Source organism: Heterodontus francisci, chromosome 8 (assembly GCF_036365525.1).
Source record: "Heterodontus francisci isolate sHetFra1 chromosome 8, sHetFra1.hap1, whole genome shotgun sequence".
NCBI classification, from domain to species: Eukaryota; Metazoa; Chordata; class Chondrichthyes; order Heterodontiformes; family Heterodontidae; genus Heterodontus; species Heterodontus francisci.
The window spans coordinates 40,421,426-40,448,560 of NC_090378.1; the positions used below are offsets into that span (position 1 = coordinate 40,421,426).

Sequence of the window (27,135 nt, forward strand, 5' to 3'; positions counted from 1 at the left end):
TTTATATCTTGCTGCTGCATCAGGTCTCTTCCTTTAAAGTTCCTATAATTGGAAAGCGGTGAACAAGGATTCACCAAAGGGGACCTAAAACACAGTGTGTTTAAAACTAAACCCTGTTACAGTAAGACCAGGTGAAGGCTGAAAGGGAACCCTGGACCTCTTTCTCACCTGGTCATGACTATATAAAGATGTTTGTTCCCCATAGTCATTGTACCAACTGCAAAGACACTCACTGTTAATGTTCTTGAGCTGCATAATTTAACTGTGAGAGATAACAGTAGACAGATTCTGCTTTTTCTTTGCCTTGAAGAGATGCCATTTTGAGTTAAAGTGAAAGCAGAACAAAGTACAGATGCACCGAAGAGAATGGTGCGAACATTTCAATGCATTTAAAGATTGAGCTTGTGGCAAAAGAACTGCCAAAAATCCTGTAAAAATCCCTTTATATAATCAATCTACTTGAAATGACACAATTGGTGAACTGCCCAATAATGCCGTAGGCCTTCTCTGCTGAAGTCTGTAACTGCACATTTGGAGAAAACTCTTTTCCTTTTATTCTCGCTACCCTCAATTATCTTGACAGTGAGTCAAACCTAAAGATAAATTGCTGCCTATGAATTTAAAAAAATTGTCAGAGCTTTGTGTTTGTGTGTGATGGATGTACTGGAACTCACTTCTTGAAAAGCACCAGGACTGTGATCTGAGAATCCCTTGTATCTCTGCTTGTTAAAACAAGACAATGACTGCCCGTATGCTAATTGTTATAAACCTCAAGCATGAACAAATCACTGCTGATGAGGCATAAAAACTTTCCAGAAACTAAATATCCTGTTTTCAGCCAATTTCAGCCTGTCAATAGTTTGCATAAATGTTGTATTCCTCCTATTGTGTTCCATTTGGTGCCATTTGCACCAATTTTCTAGTCCTGGAATGAACTCTGAAAAGTTACAAATATGCATCATGATTCTGTCTGGCAAGTGATTTTGTGGAAGTCTGAGATCCCCTTTGTACTTGTGCTAAAGTGAGCTGCCACTCAATGAAAATAGATTGGCCCAAAGTTTGCTGGAAAAATAACCATGAGTCCTGTACTGTGCTGTACTGTTCTATGTTCTATGTTCATGCTATTATTAACATGCAAGTTGACCAGAAAATTCAGGCAATTCATGCAGCATGTGGTATGAATCACTATAACTTGCTGGTTGATTTTACAACGCTCCACTATTTGCCTCAGGCAAACAGCAGCTCGTACTCAACCTCCCCTTTAATTTGAAGAACTTGTTGAATTTGCATATATTCTGGAAGAAAGGGGAATAAACAAATTAATACTTAAAGTAAGCATAAAATGGCAGACATCAAGCTTCTGAAATTTGGGCTGATAATTTTCAAAGTTTGCACATGATTCTGTCACTCTGAAAATTGAAATTGCATTGCGAAGAAGGGTGCTCATTGCTAAAGTGTTGGTGATTTTCACGAACTTTCTCCTTTATCCTTTTAGGCTACCGTACAGTGGCTACTTTGGTGGGGTATCAGGACTGAGCAAGGAGCAGTTTTTAAGAATTAATGGCTTCCCTAATGAGTATTGGGGCTGGGGCGGTGAGGACGATGATATTTACAACAGGTAAGACAGTATTTAAATCATTAATATTGCAGAATTATACCAGAATTATTCAACAGTTTTGATTGGGAAAGATAACATGGATACCATAATTAGAGGAACCTTGTTTGAGTTCTTATTTAATGTTGATTTATGGCCTTGTCAAACTTTAGCTTCACATTAACAATTTTCCGGAAAGAAACTCGGCAGCTTGGATTCTTACTTTTTTGGTTCCTTCTTAACAATTAACTTTAAGTAATTATGCAACTATGTTTTAACTATAGTTATGAAACTTGAGATACTTAACTACTTCCACGAAATCAGATAGCTTGATGAATTTTGCCAATAAATATGGTTCGATCAGCCTTTCTCGCAACAGTGGTTGCGAAGCAAGAGTTGCTTTGTGATGATGAATATTGAAACTATCACTGTAGGTGAGATTGTTTACTGAGCATCAGAATGGCTGAGTGGAGCTTTCAGCAAAAGTCTGCTGAGTGTGTCACTGTATGATTGAAGACTGTGCCATATTTAAAAGAAAGAAGATCTAATGAGGTTTTTAAAATTATGAAGAGTTGTGATAAAGTGACTATTTTCTTTGATGGGAGCTAGTGACGAGGAGTCAAATATTTAAATTATCTCAAAGCACGACGAGAGAAGCGAGGGGAATTTTGTTCTGCAGATTTGTTGGAGATGGCATGTTTTACCATAGGGAGTGATTGAAGCAGACGCCATTGCTTCTTTAATGGGAAAATTGGATAAATATTTGAAACAGGGAAAGATACATGGCTATGGGTAGAGAGCGAGGCAGTGAGTTTTAGATTGCACCAGCAAAGAGCTGGCACAGACAAGATGGGCACAATGACTGCCTTCTGTGTTGTAAATTTCTATGTTTTGCCTCCCATTTCCATCTCCCTTTGTATTCCTATTATCACCTGCTCTCATTCTTCCCCTCTTTTTCCTTTTATCTCAATCTCTGTTCCCTTCCTATCTCTCTTACTAAATGGCCTGTTGGATAAAAGGGATGCCATTTCAGCTAAGTGCTGTCCTGTTAAATAGAGACAAATGCTGGAAATAACCTGATTGTACATTGAAATTGCCTCGCAAGTGAGGGAAACCACTTGAATGCAGTGAACTCCAGATGCAACCTCTCTTCCAGAAGGGACAGCTTGATTCTGATGAGCACTTAACTAATGTTACTAATAAATATGGTTCGATCAACCTTTTCCCTGACTATGAGCCGGATTTTACAGCCCAACCGCACCGCCCTCCCGCCTCCCCCCCCCCCGACGTCAAGGGTTGTGGCGGGGGGGTGGGGGTGGAAAATACCACTGGCAGAGGCCTGCCACAAGCCTCGACGCCGGGAAGGCCAAGCCCGATATTGCTGGCGGCAGTGAGGCCTCGTGGCAGCCCACTGCTCCCTCCCCCCCTCGCCACTCGGCGACGGGACCAAAATTTAAATAGTTAATTTATTAAAATAAATGAATTCATTACTTGCCCATTCCTGCCATCTGTTTCAGGACGATATTGGTACCCATCTGGGTATCCAAGGCAGAAAACTGGTGGGTAGGGGGGAGCAGGAAGGTTTTTCAGTACGGGAGTGGGGGGGAGCGGGGTCAAACAAATTTTTTTAATTCATTTATGAGATGTGGGCTTTGCCGGCTATTGCCCATTCCTAATTGTCCTTGCGAAGGTGGTTGAGCTACCTTCTTGAACTGCTGCAGTCCATCTGGGGTAGGCATATCCCACACTGCTGTTCGGAAGGGAGTTCTCGGATTTTGACCCAGTGACACTGAAGGAACTGTGATATAGTTCCAAGTCAGGATGGTGTGTGGCTTTGAAGGAAACTTGCAGGTGGTGGTGTTCCCATGTATTTGCTGCCTTTGTCCTTGTTGGTAGAGGTCGCAGGTTTGAAAGGTGCTAAGGAGCCTTGGTGTGTTGCTGCAGTGCATCTTGTGGATGGTACACACTGCTGCCACTGTGCGTTGGTGGTGGAGGGAGTGAATGTTTGTGCATGGGGTGCCAATCAAGCAGGCTGCTTTGTCTTGGATGGTGTCGAGCTTCTTGAGTGTTGTTGGAGTAGCACCCATCCAGGCAAATGGAGAGTATTCCATCACACTCCTGACTTGTGCCTTGTAGATGGTGGACAGGCATTGGGGAGTCAGGAGGTGAGTTACTTGCCGCAGGATTCCGAGCCCTCTGATGTGCTCTTGTAGCCACAGTGTTCATATGGCTACTCCAGTTCAGTTTCTGGTCAATGGTAACCCCCAGGATGTTGTTAGTGGGGGATTCAGCGATGGTAATGCCATTGAATGTCAAGGGGCGATGGTTAAAGTCTCTCTTGTTGGAGATGGTCATTGCCTGGCACTTGTGTGGCACGAATGCTACTTGCCACTTATCAGCAAAAGCCTGGATACTGTCCAGTTCTTGCTGCATTTCTACATGGACTGCTTCGGTATCTAAGGAGTCGCGAATGGTGCTGAACATTGTGTAATCATCAGCGAACATCCCCACTTCTGACCTTATGATTGAAGGAAGGTCATTGATGAAGTAGCTGAAGATGGTTGGGCCTAGAATACTATTCTGAGGAACTCCTGCAGCGATGTCCTGGAGCTGAGATGATTGACCTCCAACAACCACAACCATCTTCCCTTGCACTAGGTATGACTCCAACCAGCAGAGAGGTTTCCCCCTGATTCCCATTGACTTCAGTTTTGCTAGGGCTCCTTGATGTCATACTCGGTCAAATGCTGCCTTGATGTCAAGGGCAGTCACTCTCACTTCCCCTTTCATTGGTCTAGGGGGTGGTGGGAAGGGGTAAACTTTAAAGTTGATGAACCTTAGCGGGGGAAGGTCGGGAGCACAAGGTAAGTGTTTTGTTGGGGGGTGGGGAGAGGGCAGGTAATTACTTCTATACTTATTGGGGGGAGTGGGAGAGGGTCAGGATCACCTTATTTCATTTTTCAGAGTTGTTACTCCTTTAAAAATTTAAATTGCAACATAGGGCTCGAAGCCCTTTAAAAATGGCATAAGCGTGCCTACGCAGTGGCGCCTGACGCTATTGCAGGGGACGGACAGCCTGCCCCCTCCATGTCCTCGGGGGGTGGTGGGAGTGAGGGGGGGGGGGTCTGCCCCGCCCATTTTAATGAGCCACTGCATTTAATATTGCAGCGGCTCCGCGAAGTACAGCCCCTGCGCATGGTCCGCCATTGTTTATCGGCAGCAGCAACGTAAAATCCGGCCAGATGGCTAGTGTTACGACCGAGGCAGGAGGAGTGCACTGTCTTTCTCTAGTTCCACTTCTCCACAGGTCACAACATACATTTAAATGTTTACCCAGCTACCAATATGACCAATTATATGCTCTATCTATTTTAGTTTCAGAATAAAATCCGCCAACCAGGTTTCTTTCATAAACAACAAAAGTATTAATTTATTATAAAACAAGACTTAGTCAATAAAAATGCAAAGCTTTTACACCAACTTTGAAATAAGACTGTAAATATATATATGCCCTTCTAAATACCCAATATACACGCACACCAGTTAAAGGAAAAATAAAGATGCTTTGGCCAAAGTACTTGTTAATTCTTGAAGAAAAAGGATAAGATTTGTTATGTTCCAGATGGCATACAGTCTGGCGTCTGAGTACATGTAGACGGGTCACTGGAATCTTTTCAGAAGTAGTTCATTCAGGAGATGTAGCAAGGAAGTCTCCCAAAAGCTTCCCAGAAGAAATGCTGCATCAGGCATTACAGCTATCGCACACTGGATTTTCTTTTGCAGGGTTTCTGTGAAAGGTGGAGAAAAGGGTGTTTTTTTTCAGCAGGCTACAAACACAACTGACTCAAAACAGTATTCAAAAATGAAACCCATTCTTGAGCACCATAAATCTTGACATGTCACTTCTCTTGTGAGCAACTCCCATAGTCAGAAGGCTGTTGTTTACTTGGCTTTTAAAAAAACTCACCCATGGAATCCCTTCAGTCTCAAATGAATCCGTCTCCACAATTCTAAAACACAAGTCCTCAAAAAATATTTAAAAATGGAAGCACTTTCATAACATTACAAAGCAAGAGTTGCTTTGTGATAATGAATATTGAAACTATCACAGTAGGTAAGATTACTTATTGAGCTTCAGAATGGCTGAGTGGAGCTTCCAGCAAAGCTGATTGTGTCACTGTATGGTTGAAGACTGTGCCATATTTAATCAGGTATGGACATTTCAAGACAGTGAGAAACACTTGCAATAGTGGGTGATCCAAAAATGAGCAAACTGAACTATTAGTATCTACATTTATTTGAAACATTGCAGCTGAATCTAAATTTAGGCACTTTATTGACATGAAGGCTGCAAAATTTGGATCCTTATTTTCGGCACTGCAGGTGCCATTTTTGGATTGAGAATAACATTCATGCCACAACCACATGGTGCAGGCCATGCCGGATGTCATTTTGTTACGTTGTTCATGAGGATGCTGGGAATGTGTGCAGGAAGTATGCAAAGTAGACAGATTGTGATGGAACCTGTTGCAGGTAGACCTGCAGCCTCAAAGCCAGGTGAGGATGGCATTGTCAGCGGCATTAAAGGTGACCGTGGTCATGAACTTACTTGTGTCAGGCTCCTGACACACTGAAGCAGGGGACATCTCCAACTTTCCAGAGAGCTGGTCATGATTCATCGTGGTCTGCTGCATGCTGCACAACATTGCCATTGTGATAGCATAGCCCTTGTCATTATGTAAACAATATATCCCCCAGCATCAACACCCAGGGGCTTATCATTGACCTGAAACTTAACTGGAGCAGCCGTATAAATACTGTGGCTTCAAGAGCAGGTCAGAGGCTGGGAGTTCTGTGACAGCTAACTCACCTCCTGACTCCCCAAAGCCTGTCCACAAGGCACAAGTCAGGAATGTGATGGAATACTGTCCACTTGTCTGGGTGAGTGCAGCTCCAACAGCACTCAAGAAGCTCAACACCATCCAGGACAAAGCAGTCCACTAGATTGGTTTCCCATACACCACCTGAAACACTCTCTTCACTGCCAGCGCATAGCAGCAACAGTGTGTACCATCTACAAGATGCACTGCAGCAACTCACCAAGGCTCCTTCAAAAGCATCTTCCAAACCTATGAACTCTACTACCTATATGGACAAAGGCACACCACCACCTGCATGTTCATATCCCATGAACAAATAAAAAAAATGGCGAGCAGCTGAGGAGGAGGAGACAACCAGCAGATCCCCTTTCTGAAATAAACACAAGAAATGCTGGAAATGCTCAAGAGGTCTGGCAGCATCTGTAGAGAGAGAAGCAGAGTCAACATTTCAGGTCAGGTCCCCTTTCTGGCCTGGCTGCCTGTGATTGGCTCATCTGACTGTGGTACTGATGAACACAACCACTTGGAAGATGCACTGAAGGTAGTAAGGGCATAGAATTTACTCTGCGTGGGGGAGTTCAGTGCCCATCACCAAGATTGGCTCGGTAGCACAACCACTGACTGAGTTGGCTGAGTCCTGAAAGATATCTCTGCCAGATGGGCTTGCGGCACGTAGTGAGAGAACCAACAAAAGGGAAAGCCAACTTGATCTCTCCCTTACCAACGTATCTGTCGCAGATGCATCTGTCCGTGACAGTATTAGTAGGAGCGACCACTGCATGGTTCTTGTGGAGTCGAAGTCCCGTCTTGATGAGTCCGCACCTGGAGCATTGTGTACACTTTTGGTCTCCTTATCCATGGAAGGATATACTTGTCATAGAGGGAGTGCAACGAAGGTTCACTAGACCAATCCCTGGGATGGTGGGATTGTCTTATGTAGAGAGTTTGCAGAAACTGGGCCTGTATTCTCTAGCGTTTCAAAGAATGAGAGGTGATCTCTCTGAAACTTACAAAATTTTTACAGGGCGTGGCAGGGTGGATGTGGATAGGATATTTCCTCTGGCTGGTGAGTCTAGAACAAGGGGACACAGTCTCAGAATAAGGGGCAGGCCATTTAAGACTGAGATGAGGAGGAATTTCTTTACTCAGAGGTTGGTGAATCTGTGGAATTCTCTACCCCAGAGGACTGTGGAAGCTCAGTCATTGAGCATGTTCAAGACAGAAATCGATAGATTTCTGAATACGAGCAACATCAAGGGATATGGGGATAGTGGGGAAAAATGGCATAGAGGTAGATGATCAGCCATGATCTGTTTGAATGGCGGAGCAGGCTCGACAGGCCGAATGGCCTACTCCTCCTATTTCCTATGATCCTGTTCACACTGAGGATACTATTCATCATGTTGTGTGGTACTACCACCATGCTAAATGGGATAGATTGAGAACAGATCTCACAGTTCAAAACAGGACATCCAAGAGGCACTGTGGGGCAGCAGCAGAATTGTATTCGACTACAATCTGTAATCACATGGATATTCCTCACTCTACCATTACCATCAAGCCAGCGAACCAACCCTGGTTCAAAGAGGATTGCAGGAGAGCATGCCAGAAGCAGCACCAAGCACACCTAAAAATAAGGTGCCAACCTGGTGAAACTACATAAAAAGGACTACATGTATGTAAAACAGCAGAAGCAGCATTGATAGAGCTAAGCAATCTCACAACCAATGGATCAGATCAAAGTAGTCCTGCCACATCCAGTTGTGTATGGAGGTGGACGATTAAACAATAACAGGAGGAGGAGGCTCCAAAAACAATCCCACCCTCACTGATGGGGGCGCCCAGCAAGTCAGTGCCAAAGACCAGGCTGAAGCATTTGCAACCATCTTTAGCCAGAAGTGCCAGTGAATGATCCATCTCGGCTTCCTCCTGAGAACCCCAGGATCACAGATGCCAATCATCAGCCAATCCAATTCACTCCACATGATATCAAGAAATGGCTGAAGGCATTGGATGCAGCAAAGGAGCTGTAGTTCTGAAGAGTGGTTCTCCAAAACTAGCCCCCTTTAGCCAAGCTGTTCCAGTACAGCTACAACACTGGCATCTGCCCAAAAATCTGGAAAATTGCCCAGGTATGTCCCACAAAAAGCAGGACAAATCTAGTCCAACCGACTACTACCTGGGCGGCACAGTAGCGCAGTGGCTAGCACCACAGCCTCACAGCTCCAGCGAACCGTGTTTGGTTCTGGGTACTGCCTGTGCGGAGTTTGCAAGTTCTCCCTGTGACCGGGTGGGTTTCCTCCGGGTGCTCCGGTTTCCTCCCACATGCCAAAGACGAGCAGGTTGATAGGTAAATTGGCCATTGTAAAAAAAAAAAATTGCCCCCAGTGTAAGTAGATGGTAGGAGAATTGAGGGAAGGTGGGGATGTGAGAGGGAAAATGGGATTAATGTAGGATTAGTATAAATGGTTGGTTGATGGTTGTTGCGGACTCAGTGGGCTGAAGGGCCTGTTTCGGTGCTGTATCTCTCTATGACTCTACCCCATCAGTCTACTCTCAATCAGCAAAATATTGGAAGGTGTAGTCGACCGTGCTATCAACCGACACTTAGTCAGCAATTCCCTGCTTGCCAATGCTCAGTTTGGGTTCTATCAGGGCCATTCGGCTCCAGACCTCATTACAGCATTGGTTCAAACATGAACAAAAGACCTGAAATCAAGAGGTGAGGTGAGAGTGATTGCCTTTGACATCAAGGCAGCATTTGACCGAGTGTGGCATGAAGGAGGTCTAGCAAAATTAAAGTCGACGGGAATCTGTGAAAACTCTCCATTAGTTGGAGTCATACTTAGCAGAAAGAAGGGCGTTTGTGGTTGTTCGAGGTCAATCATCTCAACCCCACGATATTGCTGCAGGAGTTTCTCAGGGTAGTGTCCTAGACCCAACCATTTTCAGCTGCTTCATCAATGACCTCTCCATCATAAGCTCAGAAGTGGGGATGTTCACTGATGATTGCACAGTGTTCAGTACCATTCACGACTCCTTGATACTGAAGCAGTCTGTGTCCACATGCAGCAAGACCTCGACAACATTCAAGCTTGGGCTGATAAGTGGCAAGTAACATTCGCACCACACAAGTGCCAGGCAATGACCATCTCCAATAAGAGAGAATCTAACCATCTTCCCTTGATATTCAACTGGCATTACTATCACTGAATTCCCCACCATCAACATCCTGGGGGTTACCGTTGACCAGAAACTTAACTGGACCAGCCATATAAATACTGTGGCTATAAGTGCAGGTCAGAGGCTGGGAATTCTACGGAAAATAACTCACCTCCTAATTCCCGAAAACCTGTCCACCACCTACAAGACACAAGTCAGGAGTGTGATGGAATACTCACCACTTGCCTGGATGAGTAAACTCCAACAACGCTCAAGAAGCTCGACACCATCCAGGACAAAACAGCACGCTTGATTGGCACCCTTTCCACCACCTTAAGTATTTTCTCCCTCCACCATCAGCTTACAGTGGCAGCAGTGTATACCATATACAAGATGCACTGCAGCAAGCCTCCTTCGACAGTACCTTCCAAACCCACAACCTCTACCACCTAGACAGGCAAGGGCAGCAGTTGCATGGGTATGCCACCACGTGCAAGTTCCCCTCCAAGCCACACAACATCCTGACTTGGACCTATTTCACCATTCTTTCACTGTCACTGGGTCAAAAACCTGGAACTACTTCCTAAGAGCACTGTGGATGTACCTGCACCAGATGGACTGCAGCAGTTCAGGAAGGTGGCTCACCGCCACCTTCTGAAGGGTAATTAGGGATAGAAAACAAATGCTGGCCTTGTCGGCCACACACTCATCCCAAGAAAGAATAAAAGAAGTTCAAAATATAACTCGTGCTGAACAATGAATACATGAATAATGGAAGAGAATGATACATTTAAGTATTGCCCCGGATCATAAATTCTGTCTTATGGGAAGTCATTTGATATATTGCACTGAATGTGAATAGAAATGATTTGATCCATTAGAATTCTGTACAGTGGAAGAATACTGTTGTAAATACAATTTCATTTTTTTTTTGCAATGAGAGTTCATGTACTATCGAAACTTCCATGTTTTACATTTGTTCCTTTTTACGCTCTAAGATCCGTGACATCAGCTTATGCCGCTGTGGTGGGAACTTCCTTGGAGCTGCTCACAACTAATGTGTACCTTTAGTTGGGAACCCCATTTACCTGCCTGGGCAGGTTTTCTGCTGCACTTACCTCAGTGAAATGGTGGCATAGTGACAGCAGCTCCAAGGAAAGCCATGTATAAAACAAGGTTAATTTAGAACAGCTCCTGAGGAAAACTGATCCTGAAATCTTGACAGTGAATTGCTGTGTTTCGTTGTATTGTTAAATAAAGACTGATAAACATCCATTACATTAATATTTTCTCAATTTTTTGTTCTTTATTTTGGGAGCTTTTTTAGCTTCATTTATAAATCTGCATTAAGACTGTTTATTTCTTGTTTGGGAATGTCCCTAAAAATTGCATATTGTGTTCCTCTACCCTGAGTTATTTGTTAGGAGCGGAAGAAAAAGAGGAATAAAAAAGAACCTAGAGATCAAGCTTATAAGACATAACAGTAGAAGATCTAGACCCTATTAGAGATACCCAACCACCAGATGTATAGACCTAGAAGACCTTTGAATACCCTCCCTAACTTATGTCTAAAGAGGTTAAGATGTACCTCAGAAGTCCTGGAAGAACTTTGCAATATCTTATAGGAAGATCTGCAAACTTTCTCAAGAAATAGGACAGCATAAACTGTAGCTTAAAAAGTTACTACTATGCTTAGGTTTTGGCTACAGGCTCATTTAAGAGGTTGCACATTCCATCAGGTATGTCCATTTGTGCATAAGAAAAGCCATTGATTCCCTGTTTGCCAGTGCAGTATAGTTCATTGCATTTGACACTGGGAACGAGACAGTTGAGTATTGGGGGCTATTAATTTTCATCATGTTGCTGTGTTTACAGTGCTTGTAGACAAAGGAGCTATTCCCTGCTCCAATTCAATCCACAAACAGATGTGGTCAGACCAGTTAGTCACATGACTAACTGGCTATTGTACAGTTTTGAATGGAGATTTGGGCAGAAAGCTCTTTGATCCTGGATTGAAAAGACCTCTCCTGGCTGGCTCACCACAGCCTCTCCTGTCTGCTCCCATCTCTTTCTCACAGAAGTCCAAAAACCAACTGAAGACACATGAACCCCAAGAAAGAAAAGTCTCCTACAGTGAACGAGATTTAAGAAGTATGCTGGGCCCCAACGAAAAGCAAGATCTATCTACAATCAAGGGCTGTACAGTGAACTCAAAGAATCATAACAACTCTTCAGATATTGCCTCAAACCTTTTCACTTTATTTTTCTTCTCTTTTCTGTCTCTATTTGCATGTGCATATCGCATATGCATGCTAACGTGGGGCACGGTTTGTATCTGTAGGTGTTAACCAAATTAGAGGTTAAGTTTAATAAAATTTCACTTTTCTTCTTTAAATCTGGGAAAACCTGTTGTGCTGGTTTATTTGCTGTATAATTGGAAAGCGGTGAACAAGGATTCACCAAGGGGGAGCTAAAATCACAGTGTGTTTAAAAATAAAACCCTGTTACAATAAGACCAAGTGAAGGCTGAAAGGGACCCCTAGATCTTTTTCTCACCTGGTCGTAACAATATCTCATTCGTATGCAACTTCAGGCATATGTTTCTATACTTCAGTGCCTAGAATGTAGGAACAGCTATGGTTCATATGTCCTTCAACAGTCCAGTATCGCTGCACTGTTTTGGAATATTGACCTTATTGAATTACTTATGTCCCTTAATCTCTAGGAAAGAATATCTGAATATCCTGCATTCTTGAATTGCTGCCCTGAAATTTCAGAATCCAGTAGATATTTCTCTCTCTGTTCTCTCCATTCTGTCACCAAAAATCTGAAATGCACCATTCAAAGCCTATACATTAGAGGTGCTGACTGTAACAGTGGAATCTGTACAGTGGGAAGCAGATTCAGTAAACTGAAGGCCTTCTATAATTTTTTTAATATTCTTTATGCCTTCTTTATACTGTTTGTACTAGTACTCACCAAAGCCTTTGATCTCGTCAGCAGACGTGGTCTCTTCAGACTACTAGCAAAGGTCGGATGTCCACCAAAGCTACTAAGTATCATCACCTCATTCCATGACCATATGAAAGGCACAATTCAACATGGTGGCTCCTCATCAGAGCCCTTTCCTATCCTGAGTGGGCTGTGTTCTCGCACCCACACTTTTTGGGATCATCTTCTCCCTGCTGCTCTCACATGCTTTCAAGTCTTCAGAAGAAGGAATTTTCCTCCACACAAAATCAGATGGCAGGTTGTTCAACCTTGCCCATCTAAGAGCGAAGACCAAAGTATGGAAAGTCCTCATCAGGGAACTCTGATGCCACACTAACATCGCACACAGAAGAGTGTCTGCAGAGACTCATCAACAGGATTGCGGCTGCCTGCAATGAATTTGGCCTAACCATCAGCCTCAAGAAAACAAACATCATGGGACAGGACGTCAGAAATGCTCCATCCATCAATATCGGCGACCACGCTCTGGAAGTGGTTCAAGAGTTCACCTGCCTAGGCTCAACTATCACCAGTAACCCCTGTCTCTAGATGCAGAAATCAACAAGCGCTATGTCCAGACCGGCCAAGAGGGTGTGGGAAAATGGCGCACTGACACGGAACACAAAAGCCCGAGTAGTTCAAGCCTGTGTCCTCAGTACCTTGCTCTACGGCAGCAAGGCCTGGACAACGTTTGTCAGCCAAGAGCGACGTCTTAACTCATTCCATCTTCGTTGCCTCCGGAGAATCCTTGGCATCAGGTGGCAGGACCGTATCTCCAACACAGAAGTCCTCGAGGCGGCCAACATCCCCAGTATATACACCCTACTGAGTCAGTGGCACATGAGATGGCTTGGCCATGTGAGCCGCATGGAAGATGGCAGGATCCCCAAGGACGCATTGTACAGCGAGCTCGCCACTGGTATCAGACCCACCGGCCATCCATGTCTCCGCTTTAAAGACGTCTGCAAACAGGACGTGAATTCCTGTGACATTGACCACAAGTCATGGGAGTCAGTTGCCAGTGATCGTCAGAGCTGGCGGACAGCCATTAAGGCGGGGCTAAAGTGTGGCAAGTTGAAGAGACTTAGCAGTTGGCAGGAAAAAAGACAGAAGCGCAAGGGGAGAGCCAACTGTGTAACAGCCCCGACAGCCAACTTTACCTGCAGTGCCTGTGGAAGAGTCTGTCACTCTAGAATTGGCCTTTATAGCCACACCAGGCGCTGCTCCACAAATCACTCACCACCTCCAGGCGCTTACCCATTGTCTCTCGAGACAAGGAGGCCAAAGAAGAAGTGCACACACAAAGGGTGGAGTTGTATTGACTGTTCATACTGATTTTGATGGAGTGAAAGTTTGGCTGTGTGGTTACCTTCCTGCCTCTGATTCAGAACATGCAGGATTCAAGCCCTGCTTCTGACAGTCCCAGCGAGTGGAGACCAGAACTTCAGGTCTGAATTTGGGGAGTAGTGGGATATTCGTATTCCACCCCTCTTCATATAACCTATGAGAGCCTATAAAATCCTACCACTGTATAAGACTCATCATCCAATTGGCTGATATAAACATGGCTATGGTCATGGAAGGACCATTCACATCGCAGTCTGTTAGACCATTGATCGGCGAGTAAATCCCTCCCCTCCAAGAGGAGAACGTGAAGAGACAAGAACACCAACATCCCTGCTTTTACTGGGGTTATTTCATTGTCCTATAGGTTCTGTTGATATAATTTACATTGATGTGATATCAGCACGTGCATTGTTATGATATCAGCATGTGTGCACTCATGAGATGCAAGTTTGCAGCACTGTGTCTGACTGTGAATACAATGTGCTAAGCACAGTGTTATTGAGACAAAAGTATTGATTTAAAGGTAATTTTGAATGTTAAGGAAGCAAATTGTTTGTATTATGTTACCAACTCTAATGTCACCAAAGCCAGTTAGAGGATATCCACTCATTTAAACTGCTTCAAATCAGAAATTTGTGACTGCTTCAAAGTAGAGTTGAGCTTCGAGCCTGTTGGCCTCCTGGGGAGGGAACAATCTATAATTAACAATGATACAAATTAATTACCAGCTGTTGTACAGAATGTGTATTATTTTGAGTTAAGTGCAAGAATAATGTCTTATTTTAATTAGACTATCTATAAATTTCAATAATTGTTGCTACTATTGCCTTGACTTGATTAACTATACTTTTGAGACAATCACTAATTTATTATCGGAAACAGTTTAATGCAATTGGTATTCTTTCATTTACATTGGTGACTAAATCAACAACATTTTGATCTGGTCACCGACAGTTTGTTGCCTAATCGTCAAAATGGTACCAGCCACAAAATCAGCTTACATCTGTAATATACTGCATTAAGTGTCTTAGAGCGAATATATGAATTTTCAAATTGGCAAGAGCAGACTCAATGGTCCAATAAATCTGTAATAATGGGTTTTTCTTCTTCCACGCTTTGTATTGCTGTACTGAGTGAGACGTCTGACAGGTATGGTTCTTGAAAGGCTTTGAACCTGACCCAAAAGCTAGAGAAAGAGGAAAGAACATGCACTTCTATAGCCAGGAGAGGTCTTTTCAATCCAGGATCAAAGAGCTTTCTGCCCAAATCTCCATTCAAAACTGCACAATAGCCAGTTAGTCATGTGACTAACTGGTCTGACTACATCTGTTTGTGGATTGAATTGGAGCAGGGAATAGCTCCTTTGTCTACAAGCACTGTAAACACAGCAACATGATGAAAATTAATAGCCCCCAGTACTCAACTGTCTCGTTCCCAGTGCCAAATGCAATGAACTATACTGCACTGGCAAACAGGGAATCAATGGCTTTTCTTATGCACAAATGGACATACCTGATGGAATGTGCAACCTCTTAAATGAGCCTGTAGCCAAAACCTAAGCATAGTAGTAACTTTTTAAGCTACAGTTTATGCTGTCCTATTTCTTGAGAAAGTTTGCAGATCTTCCTATAAGATATTGCAAAGTTCTTCCAGGACTTCTGAGGTACATCTTAACCTCTTTAGACATAATTTAGGGAGGGTATTCAAAGGTCTTCTAGGTCTATACATCTGGTGGTTGGGTATCTCTAATAGGGTCTAGATCTTCTACTGTTATGTCTTATAAGCTTGATCTCTAGGTTCTTTTTTATTCCTCTTTTTCTTCCGCTCCTAACAAATAACTCAGGGTAGAGGAAAACAATATGCAATTTTTAGGGACATTCCCAAACAAGAAATAAACAGTCTTAATGCAGATTTATAAATGAAGCTAAAAAAGCTCCCAAAATAAAGAACAAAAAATTGAGAAAATATTAATGTAATGGATGTTTATCAGTCTTTATTTAACAATACAACGAAACACAGCAATTCACTGTCAAGATTCCAGGATCAGTTTTCCTCAGGAGCTGTTCTAAATTAACCTTGTTTTATACATGGCTTTCCTTGGAGCTGCTGTCACTATGCCACCATTTCACTGAGGTAAGTGCAGCAGAAAACCTGCCCAGGCAGGTAAATGGGGTTCCCAACTAAAGGTACACATTAGTTGTGAGCAGCTCCAAGGAAGTTCCCACCACAGCGGCATAAGCTGATGTCACGGATCTTAGAGCGTAAAAAGGAATGGAGGCATGATTTATCTATGTGAAGAGCAGTGATCGTGTGGAATAGGAATGGCATCTTATTGCATCACCACAATTCACAAAGCAGTAATGAACCTTGTGAGCCAATTCACTTCTCAGTGATTCTTGGAATGGAGCATTTGAACCCCTAACGGGTATGTCTTTCAGTACTTAGAAAGGCAAAGGGCAAAACTTACTAAAACTAGGCTAAAGTGCATATTTATGCACCAAGCATAAGAAAGAAAATTGGAGAACTTGGGCTGGTTTTTGTGCAGGAGGCAGGTGTCCCAGCGCCAGACTGAAAAGTCATGGGGAACCCCGCCTCTGCTCTATTTCAGGCCCCCGGAGCAATCCTCTGGTCTTTGGCCGTCAAAGTAGAAGGAGGCGGGATCCCCGTCCCTTTAAACACCTAATAGGGATGGCTGTTCCCAAGAGCTGCTGGCCAATCATAGGGCCATCAATTCAACAGTATCGGCAGCTCCACCGGGAATGGTGGCCACTGCAGGTACTGCAGAGGCCTTGAACCCAGGCCTGACGTGGAACTCCGGACCCAAAGTAGGTGAGGGGTGTGGGTTGCAGTGGTTCCGGGGGGGGGGGGGTGTTCCTCTGTGGGTCACGAATTGCCCACCAAGACCTCCCCGCCCCCCGCCCCCCCCCGGCCGCAAGCCCACAGCGAGGGCACTTCATTTTCCAAGTCGACCTCCCCGCGTAACCATCAATAGGCCACTCAAGGGCCTCAATTGGCCTCTGGGTGGGAAGGCCGACATCAGCCTATCCTTTCCCCATCAAGATCGGGCCTGGCAATCCCCGCTTTGGGTTCCGTGGAGGTCACTGCCGCTCCAATTGTCCAGCCCCTGCACCCACCCCCCACGCCACATTACCTGACGTCGGGCTGGGAACAAACTCCAGTCCCTTGAGTCTTTGATTAAAATAGAAAATCATAACATGCTGTGGCTGAAGCTGGATCAGGATTGGCAATTAAATATTCCTACACATAAATGTTCAGGAGGGATAACAGAAGAAGAAAGGGAGTAGGGATAGTAGCATTCATTATTAACTAGGATTCAGAGATTGAAATTGACAAGTGATTCAAACAGAATCTCTGGGTTTATTTTAGGAAAGCAAGGGATCAATTACATTACGGGGAGTGCATTATTCACTAACAAAATTGAGGAGAAAATTTCAGGACAAATTGAAAAGACGTTAACAATTGAACTATAATTGTAGAAATTTTAATTATCAAAAGAAAATCATAGTTGGAAAATGTTTGTTCTGTGAAAACTTTATCCCAGTGTTCAAGACTGCTTTCTTGCAACTCCTTCAAAGAATGAAGTAATATTTGACCTGGTTCAGAATAATGAAGCATAGCAAGTAGGTCATAATGGTGAAAGAATCAAAAAGATAAATCAGTTAATGACATAGTGAAAGTAAAAATTTTATTTTGTTGCATGATTCTGATATTCCTTCATTTTAGGAGTCAAAAGAAGTTAACTAAATAATGGAATTTTCCAAGTGTTTTGCCAATGTGCTAGTAACTAACCTTAGCCTTAGCATGGCATTTTACATGAATGGATTCTGTAGTTTCAGTCATCATTATTCAAGAGCAAACTCTTTGACATCTGCACACTTTCTTGATTTGTCCTGAAGCCTTATTTGATTGACTCCATACAATCTCACCGGCTTGGTTTTATTGGAGGATGGCAGAGGAGCAATATGCAGCTTATAATTTAATGGAATAATGCCCAAGAAATAGTTCTGAAATTCATAGCAACTGGTAGCACCAATGTTCATAACATTCAATGATGTGAACTAACTAGCTGTGTCATTTTTTAAGGAGAAAATGGGCTTTTACGGTAGAAAAATTCCAGCTTGCAACTTAATCAGGGAATAACTTGATGAAAACTGAAGAAGTGTTCCACATAGCAGAAACATATCTGTGGGATATTGATTTCTTTATGTCAGAATTACTTTGTCATGGTCGCAGCTATTCATAATAGTTATATGGGTCCCTGGCATGGAGCAGGGGGGTGCTTTTAATGGTTGCTATGTGACAAAAATACTGATCCCATCACAGTGCTAGTCAAGAATATTTCTAACACGGATAGACTTTCCTATTGCTCTTCTCTTTGAATATTCCTTAGAAAGATATTTTCCTGTTTCTCTTCCACATGGGTTTGCAGTCTCATACCTCATCCCTTGCTGGGAGAGCAAGCAAGGAATCTGTACCTATATTATGAGGAGATACCAAAAAGCTTCCTGTGTGATTAGCTCTTAGCCTTTCTCTAGGAGTTTTCCTCTTAAGGTCAGTGACTTACTATATAGGGAATTATGGACCTGAACCTGCGTTATACCACTCTGTCACCTATATGTAAACTCATTCTAATTACAAAAGGTTTCTAAATAATTGATTTTGTATAGACGCTGAATGTGTAAGGAGTATTTTACATTACATATCTTGATTTAACTGCTTAGCTGATTAACAGTTAGGCTTTAGAATAAACGCATCAGCATTTGAGAACCTCAAGTCTGGATGTAGTGGGGTATTCGGGGGTGGGGGGTGGTGAGGTGGGTGACACTTGGGAGATGAGAGAAGATTGATGCCTGCTGGGCTCTAATTCAATCAAAATGGAAGCACTGGTACAGAGTTAAAATCAGGCCCATAGTGTTCCAAAGTCAGTGAGTTGAGGGAATGTTTAAGTGAGGCCAATTAAAAAGGCTCTTTAAAAAAAAAGCTCACAATTATGAAAATCAGAACAAGGCAAGATAAACTTAGGATAAATGTTGAGCATTGGGACTGTCTGGGGGAGAAAATATAACCATAGCAATTAGCAAGAAAGATTGGACTCAAAAGGAGCAAATCAAGAGATTACTTTATGTCCTAGGATAATTTAATGTCCTACATGCTCATGATCAAGACAAATGATGATGGATTCATGTCCTCAATATTTTTTCTTAAATTAATCCTTGCCTATCTGTACCTCAGATCCTGCTGGCCATTTTTATACATCAGTAGTTGCCTACATGCAGCCTTTTCTGTTTACAGAGATAGGACATGGACAGAGTACACCAGGCAGGAAATGTCAGGTAGGCTCGCCTGTGTAATATAAACTGACATCACCAATTGAGGATTTTGTCAATTCATTTTACTTGAAAAAAATAAAATCATTCCAGCTGAACAGGCAACCCTCACTATTTCTCTGGATATCTGGAGCTGTACAGAAACTGTAATGAGTTCTTTATGTTGTCTTATGCAACATAAATGAGATGCTTGGAGTCCAGTTTGCTGAAGATCTCTAACAGATTTATTAACAGCTAAATTATTATATACAGTACAGAACAAACTATTTACAGAACCTTCATCTGGGTGTTACAGTTGCAGCGTGACTCTGGCTTGTAGTCACTTGACTGCATCTTGGTGCTTAGTTCATTAGCATACTAAGATCTTAAAGGGACATCACTCTTAAAGTCAATCATACAAAATCCCCTTTCTTTCCAAAGATAAGTCTCACATGCTACAATAAAAATACATAAAATTAGATAACATCAAATTTAGTTATATGGGATATAGATTATAAAATTTACAGGTTCAAGAATAGGGATTGTGAAATTTACAAGTGCAGAGGCTTAAGAGTCCATTTATTGCTTCGGTGGTTTGACAACTCTTGCTCAGGGAATCTGCGTCTCATCTGTTGCTGTTTTTCCTGAAGTTTTTCCCTCTCTACATTCAGTTTATATTGCTCTGCCTTCGCCTTGCTAATATCCCCTGTTGCTTTTCTCAGGAGGACCACTTTTGAGGTCTTGTCATTCATGGAAAGTTCTAGCACCTCATCTCGAAGCGCCAACAGACAATGCTTCAACTCATTCCTCCTCTGCCTCTTCAGGACATTGCGTGTCCTTCGCCTCTCCTCATCCTCCAGGTCTGAAGGCCTGGAGCTCAAGGTCGAGGACTTGTTGGGGGAGGAGGACTTGGCCTCATGGAGGTACCTGTCCATTCTGGCTCGTTGGGTGCTCGTGGTTCTCTAGAGAGCAGAAATGAAGGCGTGGCATAGTTGTGCTGTTGCTGGATTTCCAGATTGCACCATTTGATGCTGGCCAGAGTCTGCGAGCAGGTTCTGTTCCTTGGCAATGCTCCCCACTGCCAGCCTTTGCTTCTCAGTAGTGACAACGTTAATCTCCTCTTCTCAGTCGCTGGAGCGCGAGGAAACACTGTTGACAAAGAACTTTCACCATCTGAGTTTGGATCTTCATTCTCTTGGTGTGACATCTCTGAGATGGGGCTGATACTTTCCAAACCAGAACCACTGGGATCCTGGAGGAACTGTGACACAATGCAGGTAGCCTTGGTGACCTCATGGATATTTATGATGTTGAGGTCCTTACACGCTGGTAGTCCTGCCACTGCTGGTCCGCTCGTGTCTAGCAGGTAAAATATTTGCGGTTTCCATGCCGACTTGCCATAACATTGTTAGTGTGCCACTGCAAGGGATGGGTGACCCGTTGTATGCAGATAACTTTGCAGTTGTCAATGACTCTGGTACATATCCTTCAGGATTTGGACAGTTAGGATATTTTCACTAACTCCGGTGTCCATCTTAACCCTGAGTGTATGTTTGTCAGCTTTCTTTGGGCATATGACGTTAATGGTAGCAAAATCTTCCAGTTGTTTGACTTCATCAACACAATGTGTCAGGTTCACAATGTGAAATGCCTGCTCATCTTCTAGCTGAGAATCACTCCTCAGTCTTGTCTCAGGTCTGCTTTGCTGTGGACTTCGTGTATCAGCTTGCCTTTATACAAGTCTCTGGCACTCTTCTTGCTGCTGTTGCTCTGTTGCTGCGCCTGTCTTCTGTTCACTTGTGTCCTACTGTGACTTCCGGCTGCATCTTTGGAGCCAGATTTCTTGCATAGGTGGGCCCAGTGTCCTTTTGCACTGCACGCCTTGCACAGGTCTTGAAATGCAGGACAACTTCGCAGTGAGCAGGACAAACCACACTTACCACACAGCATGCTTGCTTTAAGTTCAGGAGACCAGGATGTAGAAGCAGTTTGGGTACAGACGAGAAATCATAAAGGCAAGAAGTCACTTATGGGAGTGGTGTACAGGCCACCTAACATTAACCACACTGTAGGACGGGGTATAAAGGAAAAAATAATGGCAGCTTGTCAGAAAGGTACAGCGATAATTATGGGGGATTTTAACCTACATATAGACTGGAAAAATCAGGTGGGCAGAGGTAGCCTAGATGAGGAGTACATAGAATGTTTTTGGGATAATTCCTTGGAACAATACGTTCTGGAGCCAACCAGAGAGCAGGTTATACTAGACCTGGTATTGTGCAACGAGATAGGAATAATTAATGACCTCATAGTTAAGGTGCCCCTAGGTAGCAGCAATCATAATTTGATTGAATTTTACATTCAGTTTGAGGGAGGGAAGAGTGGGTCCAAGACTAGTATTTTAAACTTTAAATAAGGGCAATTATGAGGGCATGAAAGCAAAGCTAGCTAAAGTGAATTGGCAAATCAGGTTAAGGGATAGGTCAATAATAGAGGCAGACATTTAATGGATATTTCAGAATACACAGAATAGACAATGAGAAAGAAAAGTTCAAAGGGTGGGACCCGCCATCCGTGGTTAACTAAAACAGTTAAAGATAGTATCAAACTTTTTTAAAAAGCCTATAATTGCGCAAAGATGGGAGGCAGATCAGAAGATTGGACAGAATATAAAAAACAGCAAAGAAGGACTAAAAGATTGATAAGGAAGGTAAAATTAGTGTACGAGAGAAAGCTAGCTAGAAATATAAAGACAGAGAGTGAGAGTTTCTATAGATAATTTAAAAAGAAGTTAAAGTGAGCGTTGGTCCTGTAGAAAGTGAGTCTGCGGAATTAATAATGGATAATAAGGAGATGACAGATGAATTGAACAGATATTTTACATTGGTCTTCACTATAGAGGATACAAGTAACATCCCAGTTTTAGCTGTAAGTCAGGAAATGGAAGGGAGGGAGGAACTCAAGAAAATTTCCCTGTTTTTCTATCTCACATGGAGCCTTTGAGAAAAAAAAATCAGTCTTTTAAGCACTTCAGAGCTTGTTTTTTTTTTTGTAAACCGTATCCCTCAACTATTGGCACAATGACTCGCCCAATCACAGAAATTTATTTACAGCCTGTCGTTCTGTGCCCTGTCTTCTACAACTGGAGGTAAGTCCATTTTTCTTTCCACTTTTTGGGCCAGTATTTCTTTTGAACTTGCTCTCTCTTAGCTGTAGGAAGGGTCGTTTTCAAAGCGGTTTTACATGTGGTCTTCAAACTTAGACTTTGTCTTTTCACCACAGCTGCCACCGTATAATGAGTTCTTTATGTTGTCTTATGCAACATAAATGAGATGCTTGGAGTTCAGTTTGCTGACTATCTCTAACAGATTTATTAACAGCTAAACTATTATATACAGTACAGAGCAAACTATTTACAGAACCTTCATCTGGGTGTTACAGTTGCAGATTGACTTTGGCTTGTCACATGACTACATCTTGGTGCTTAGCTCATTATCATACTCAGGTCTTAAAGGGACATCACTCTTAAAGGCAATTATGCAACAGAAACCTGCTGCGTGTCTCACACATGGCCATGCAACAAGAGCTGCTGTGCATGGTTTTAAGCCGGATAGTTTGTTCTTCATAATGAGCGGTGCAGAGATTTCTAATGAAAGTTGGGCACCAAAAGCCTTTTTTGTAAAAAAAAACATTGTTTTCCACTTACTTCTGTATTTTATGATCTAAAAGCGTTAGTTATTTTTGTTTTCCAAAAATGTTAATCTTCAGCTAAGGAAAGTTCCAATCCCTGTTCTTCCAGGTGGGCTGGTGAGGTTTGTTTGGGGTATGGTGACAGATGTGTGTGCATGAGCTGATGCTTGTTCATTGTACTAAATAGCATGTGAGTCAGCATTTTAAAAATGGGAGACTCAAGCTGCCATATCCAGAACTTCAATACTGCACCAAAATGTAGTCTTTTTCATAAAAACAGAAAATGCTGGAAATGCATCACAATCTTTCAGGTGACATCCATTTTGTTAAGCTTAGCCAATTTGGATTATTTCTACACTGTTGATTGGAAAAGTAAAACAATTTATTAGAACATTTATCACTTGTTCATTTTAAATTCCAAGATTTCCGGGCAAACTGAGCCCAGTGTTATTCAGCTTTCACTAAAATTAACGCTAGCTCAATCTTTGGTGTTGATTTTCTAAGGCTGCCTACAATGAACCCAATCAGCAGAGAGAAGCAGATGTGTATTCAGCCTGATAGAAACTGTTATTGTTGTCACAGTTGAAGCATTAACAGCTGTCAAGTGGGAGCCTCCTCAGCAAACTGTAAATTTGGGCTCTGTGAAGTAGAAAATAAATTGCAAGTATTACCTGAGTTCAATGCCTGTTTCATCATTTTCATCCTTGATCATCTTTAGGATGAGCTGTCATATGTATGCCATGCTGAAAAAAATTGAATCATGATGCCTGCATATGTATTTCAAAAAAATATTTTTTTATGTTTAACCTTGAGAATGCCAGATGTTCCGAGGAATACTACCCTCCAAAGGCTAAGCATTTTATGTAAGAATACCCATCATGTACTGCAACTGAAAAATTCCTTCAGTTACAGTGGTAATACTACTGAACTGTCAAGAGTGGCCTTAATGAATAATGCTATATCATCAAACATACACTTTCAAACAATTTTACATATAGGTTTTAAAGCTGTATGTCTGCCCTACGTGTCTCATCTTTTCTTCACAGAATCATACAGCATAGAAGCAGGTCGTTTAGCCCTTCATGCCTGTGCCGGTTCTTTGAACGAGCTGTCCAATTACTTCCACTCCCCTGCCTTTTCCCCATAGCCCTGCAAGATTTTATTCTTTTTCAAGTATATATATATATATATATATATGATTCCCTTTCAAAAGTTAGTATTGAATCTGCTTCTACCACCCTTTCAGATAGCAAATTCTCTTCCTATTATCTTTTTTTTAATCATTGTTCTCATTTTCTTTGGTATGTACTTTTATTCAAAATGTATTTGAATCAACCTACTTTTGGGTGCCTTGACTAATCCATCTGTTCACATTCAGCCAGGGACCCACCTAGGTAAAATTCAGTCCTGTATATACCATGTATGGCTGTGACAGCTTACTCTCAGGTGTCTATCTGTGCTATTTTGAATCAACTGCTAAATGTGTACAAGAACAAGCTGAAGATGACTGTCCTCATGATTTTCTTCTCCCTCCTGGTGGGAAATTGTATGGCCTTCTTCCCCGGAACCTTACAGCTGACAGTGAGAACTTAGCAGATAGAGCATCATGAATGAAGCTCCCACATACCACATTTCTGCTGCGCCACATTAGTGCTCCCCCACACTGCCTCTCTGGATTTCACCATAATTTACTACCATCTGCCAACCCTCACTGACGGAGTGTTGCCGTCACGAATGGCTACTTGTTTGAGCTGCGAGGGGGCTGGTACCATATTTAGAATTGTATCCCAGCATGTTAACCCCTTTAGGAAAGGATGGCAAAAAATGGGGCAAGACTTGGGAAGAGCAGCAAAGATTTTATTGCACATAATGGCCAGGATTTTAACACCCTAACTTTTACACCAGACTACTGAGTGGTGTAATGTTAGGGTGCGATTCAGTATTGCACTGTGAGCTGAACACTTTCATTTAAAAACAAGGCTGGCTGAAGAAGATTGGAATTCGTTTTGATAGGCTAACTGGCTTAACAGTTAAATTCACTCTTCAAAATGAGTAAGAACTGTTTAAAGGAGAAGGTAATTCTAGTGCATGATAATATCAACGGTAGCTATTTACTATGTCTGTTACGTATATTTTGTTATTTTTCTGCACAATTCTTTTCTGAATATCCTCAAAACTCGAACTCTGTGTATCCTCTCATTCTGTCAGACTGTGAAGCAGAAGTTTCAGGATAATGTTTTTAGATGGACCACAGCTATCTCTTATGTTTTCAGTGTCTGTTCTGTAATTGCTATACGAAAACAAACTGATCAGACCAGAGTTGATATCTAGAAGCAGTTGAGCTCTTAAAAGGTTGCCTGAGGCAATTTTACCCAAGCTTATTGGCTCCAGTATTTGAATAAGGAGAGCTCAGATGATAGCATAAAAATTTTGTGTGTAATTTTGCATCTTCAATTGAAACCAAGTCTGTATATAGCAATGGGAAAATATTGTATACAATGGTGCAGCTATCCAAGCACTTCAAAAATACAATCACTGTGCCAGAACTAGACTCCCTAATTGTTAAGCAAATTTACTAGTTTAGTGTAGATGAGAGATAGGTGATCTGAGAACATTTTGTCACTTATGTTCTGTTGAGGGATCTTTGTATTATGAACAGAAGTCATTGCACTTTTGCCACTCCAGTGAACTGAAGAGATTACATGGTGTGCTACAGCTGAAAGATTCCAAGACTGATGGTGGAACGATTCAATTTTAATATAAGCAGCTGCTTTTCCCATCAGCCCTTGAGAGCAAAGCTTTCAGCATTTGAACCTGAACAAAGCAATTATCCTCGACTGCCTGATTCCATTTTCACTCTTGAGTAAGTCACGATATACCAGTTCTCATTATGGCACAGACCACAGGAGATAAACAGGCATTTTTATACTATAACAAAGAGCAAGCTATGGTGCTTATAACTATATGGAAAATGTAATTGCTTGGAAGGAGACCTACAGAGAAATTTTAATGTCAATACCCAGTAGAGGAAGTTGGCATGAAACATGTATTTTTTTATTATAAAAATAAATTCTCGGTGCATTTTGTTTTGCTGATCTAAATGAGGAATGTTAGTGTTGAAATGGAAAATTATCTCAATTTTGACACCTGTTGCCAGATGTACTAACTACCATAAGCCTTAATATGGCATGGTTAGAATGCATAACTGTTCTTCTTCAGTTTAAAGGACTCCATTATGTCCCAGCAGTGTGCATTCACTTTGGTCTCGGATTAGTGTAAACGTTCCTGGTAGTCAGCAGTGTGAACTTTCCGAAGAGTGAATGTTTTGTTTTTCAAAAAATATACTTAATATTCATAAAATTTGTAAAAGTACGTTAGATAACAGTTCAAATTTGACATTATGTAAAGTGCAGGAATGGTTCCACGGATAAGGAACTTCACTTATGAAGATAGATTGGAGAAGTTAGGACTGTTTTCCTTAGCGAACAGAAGGTTGAGAGGTGATTTGATAGAGGTGTTCAAAATCATGAGGGGTCTGGACAGAGTAGATAGAGAGACACTGTTCCCACTTGTGAAAAGATTGAGAATGATAGGGTACATATTTAAAGTAATGGGTAAGAGAAGCAAAAGTGACATGAGGAAAAACGTTTTCATGCAGCGAGTGGTTAAGTCTGGAATGCGCTGCCTGAGAGGTTGCTGGAAGCAAGTTAAAATGAAGCATTCAAAAGGGAATTAGACTGTTATATGAAAAGGAAGAATGTGCAGGGTTATGGGGAGAAGGCAGGGGAATGGCACTAAGTGAATCGCTCTTTTGGAGAGCTGGTGTGGACACGATGGGCTGAATGGCCTCGTCCTGGGCTGTAACAGTTCTGTGATTCTGTCATACAGTTCAATTTCTTTCAGTATAGTATGTGGCACTTTGAGGTGCCTCCCTGCAGCAGTTGATGTTCATCTCGGTGTGCATCCCTAGGAACGGCCCGTAGAGCACAGAGTCCTCCGTTACGGAGCTGGTCAGGAAGAACCTCGCCATAAACCACTGCATCTTTCTCCAGACTTTTTTTTGAAAAGGCACATTCCAGTAGGAAGTGGGCAATGGTCACCTCCCCACATCAGCCACCTCAAGGCATCGTACGGTGACACTGAA

At 42.4% G+C, this 27,135-nt stretch overlaps 1 protein-coding gene across 3 annotated transcripts in view; it reads left to right on the top strand.

Moving 5' to 3' along the window:
• b4galt2 (UDP-Gal:betaGlcNAc beta 1,4- galactosyltransferase, polypeptide 2) overlaps positions 1-27,135 on the top strand; it is a 403,368-nt gene that overhangs the window by 320,413 nt on the left and 55,820 nt on the right. For all 3 annotated transcript variants that reach the window (XM_068037000.1, XM_068037001.1, XM_068037002.1), the window contains one exon: positions 1,496-1,618. In XM_068037000.1, coding sequence (XP_067893101.1) covers positions 1,496-1,618 — 123 coding nt within the window. The remainder of the gene's footprint in view (positions 1-1,495; positions 1,619-27,135) is intronic.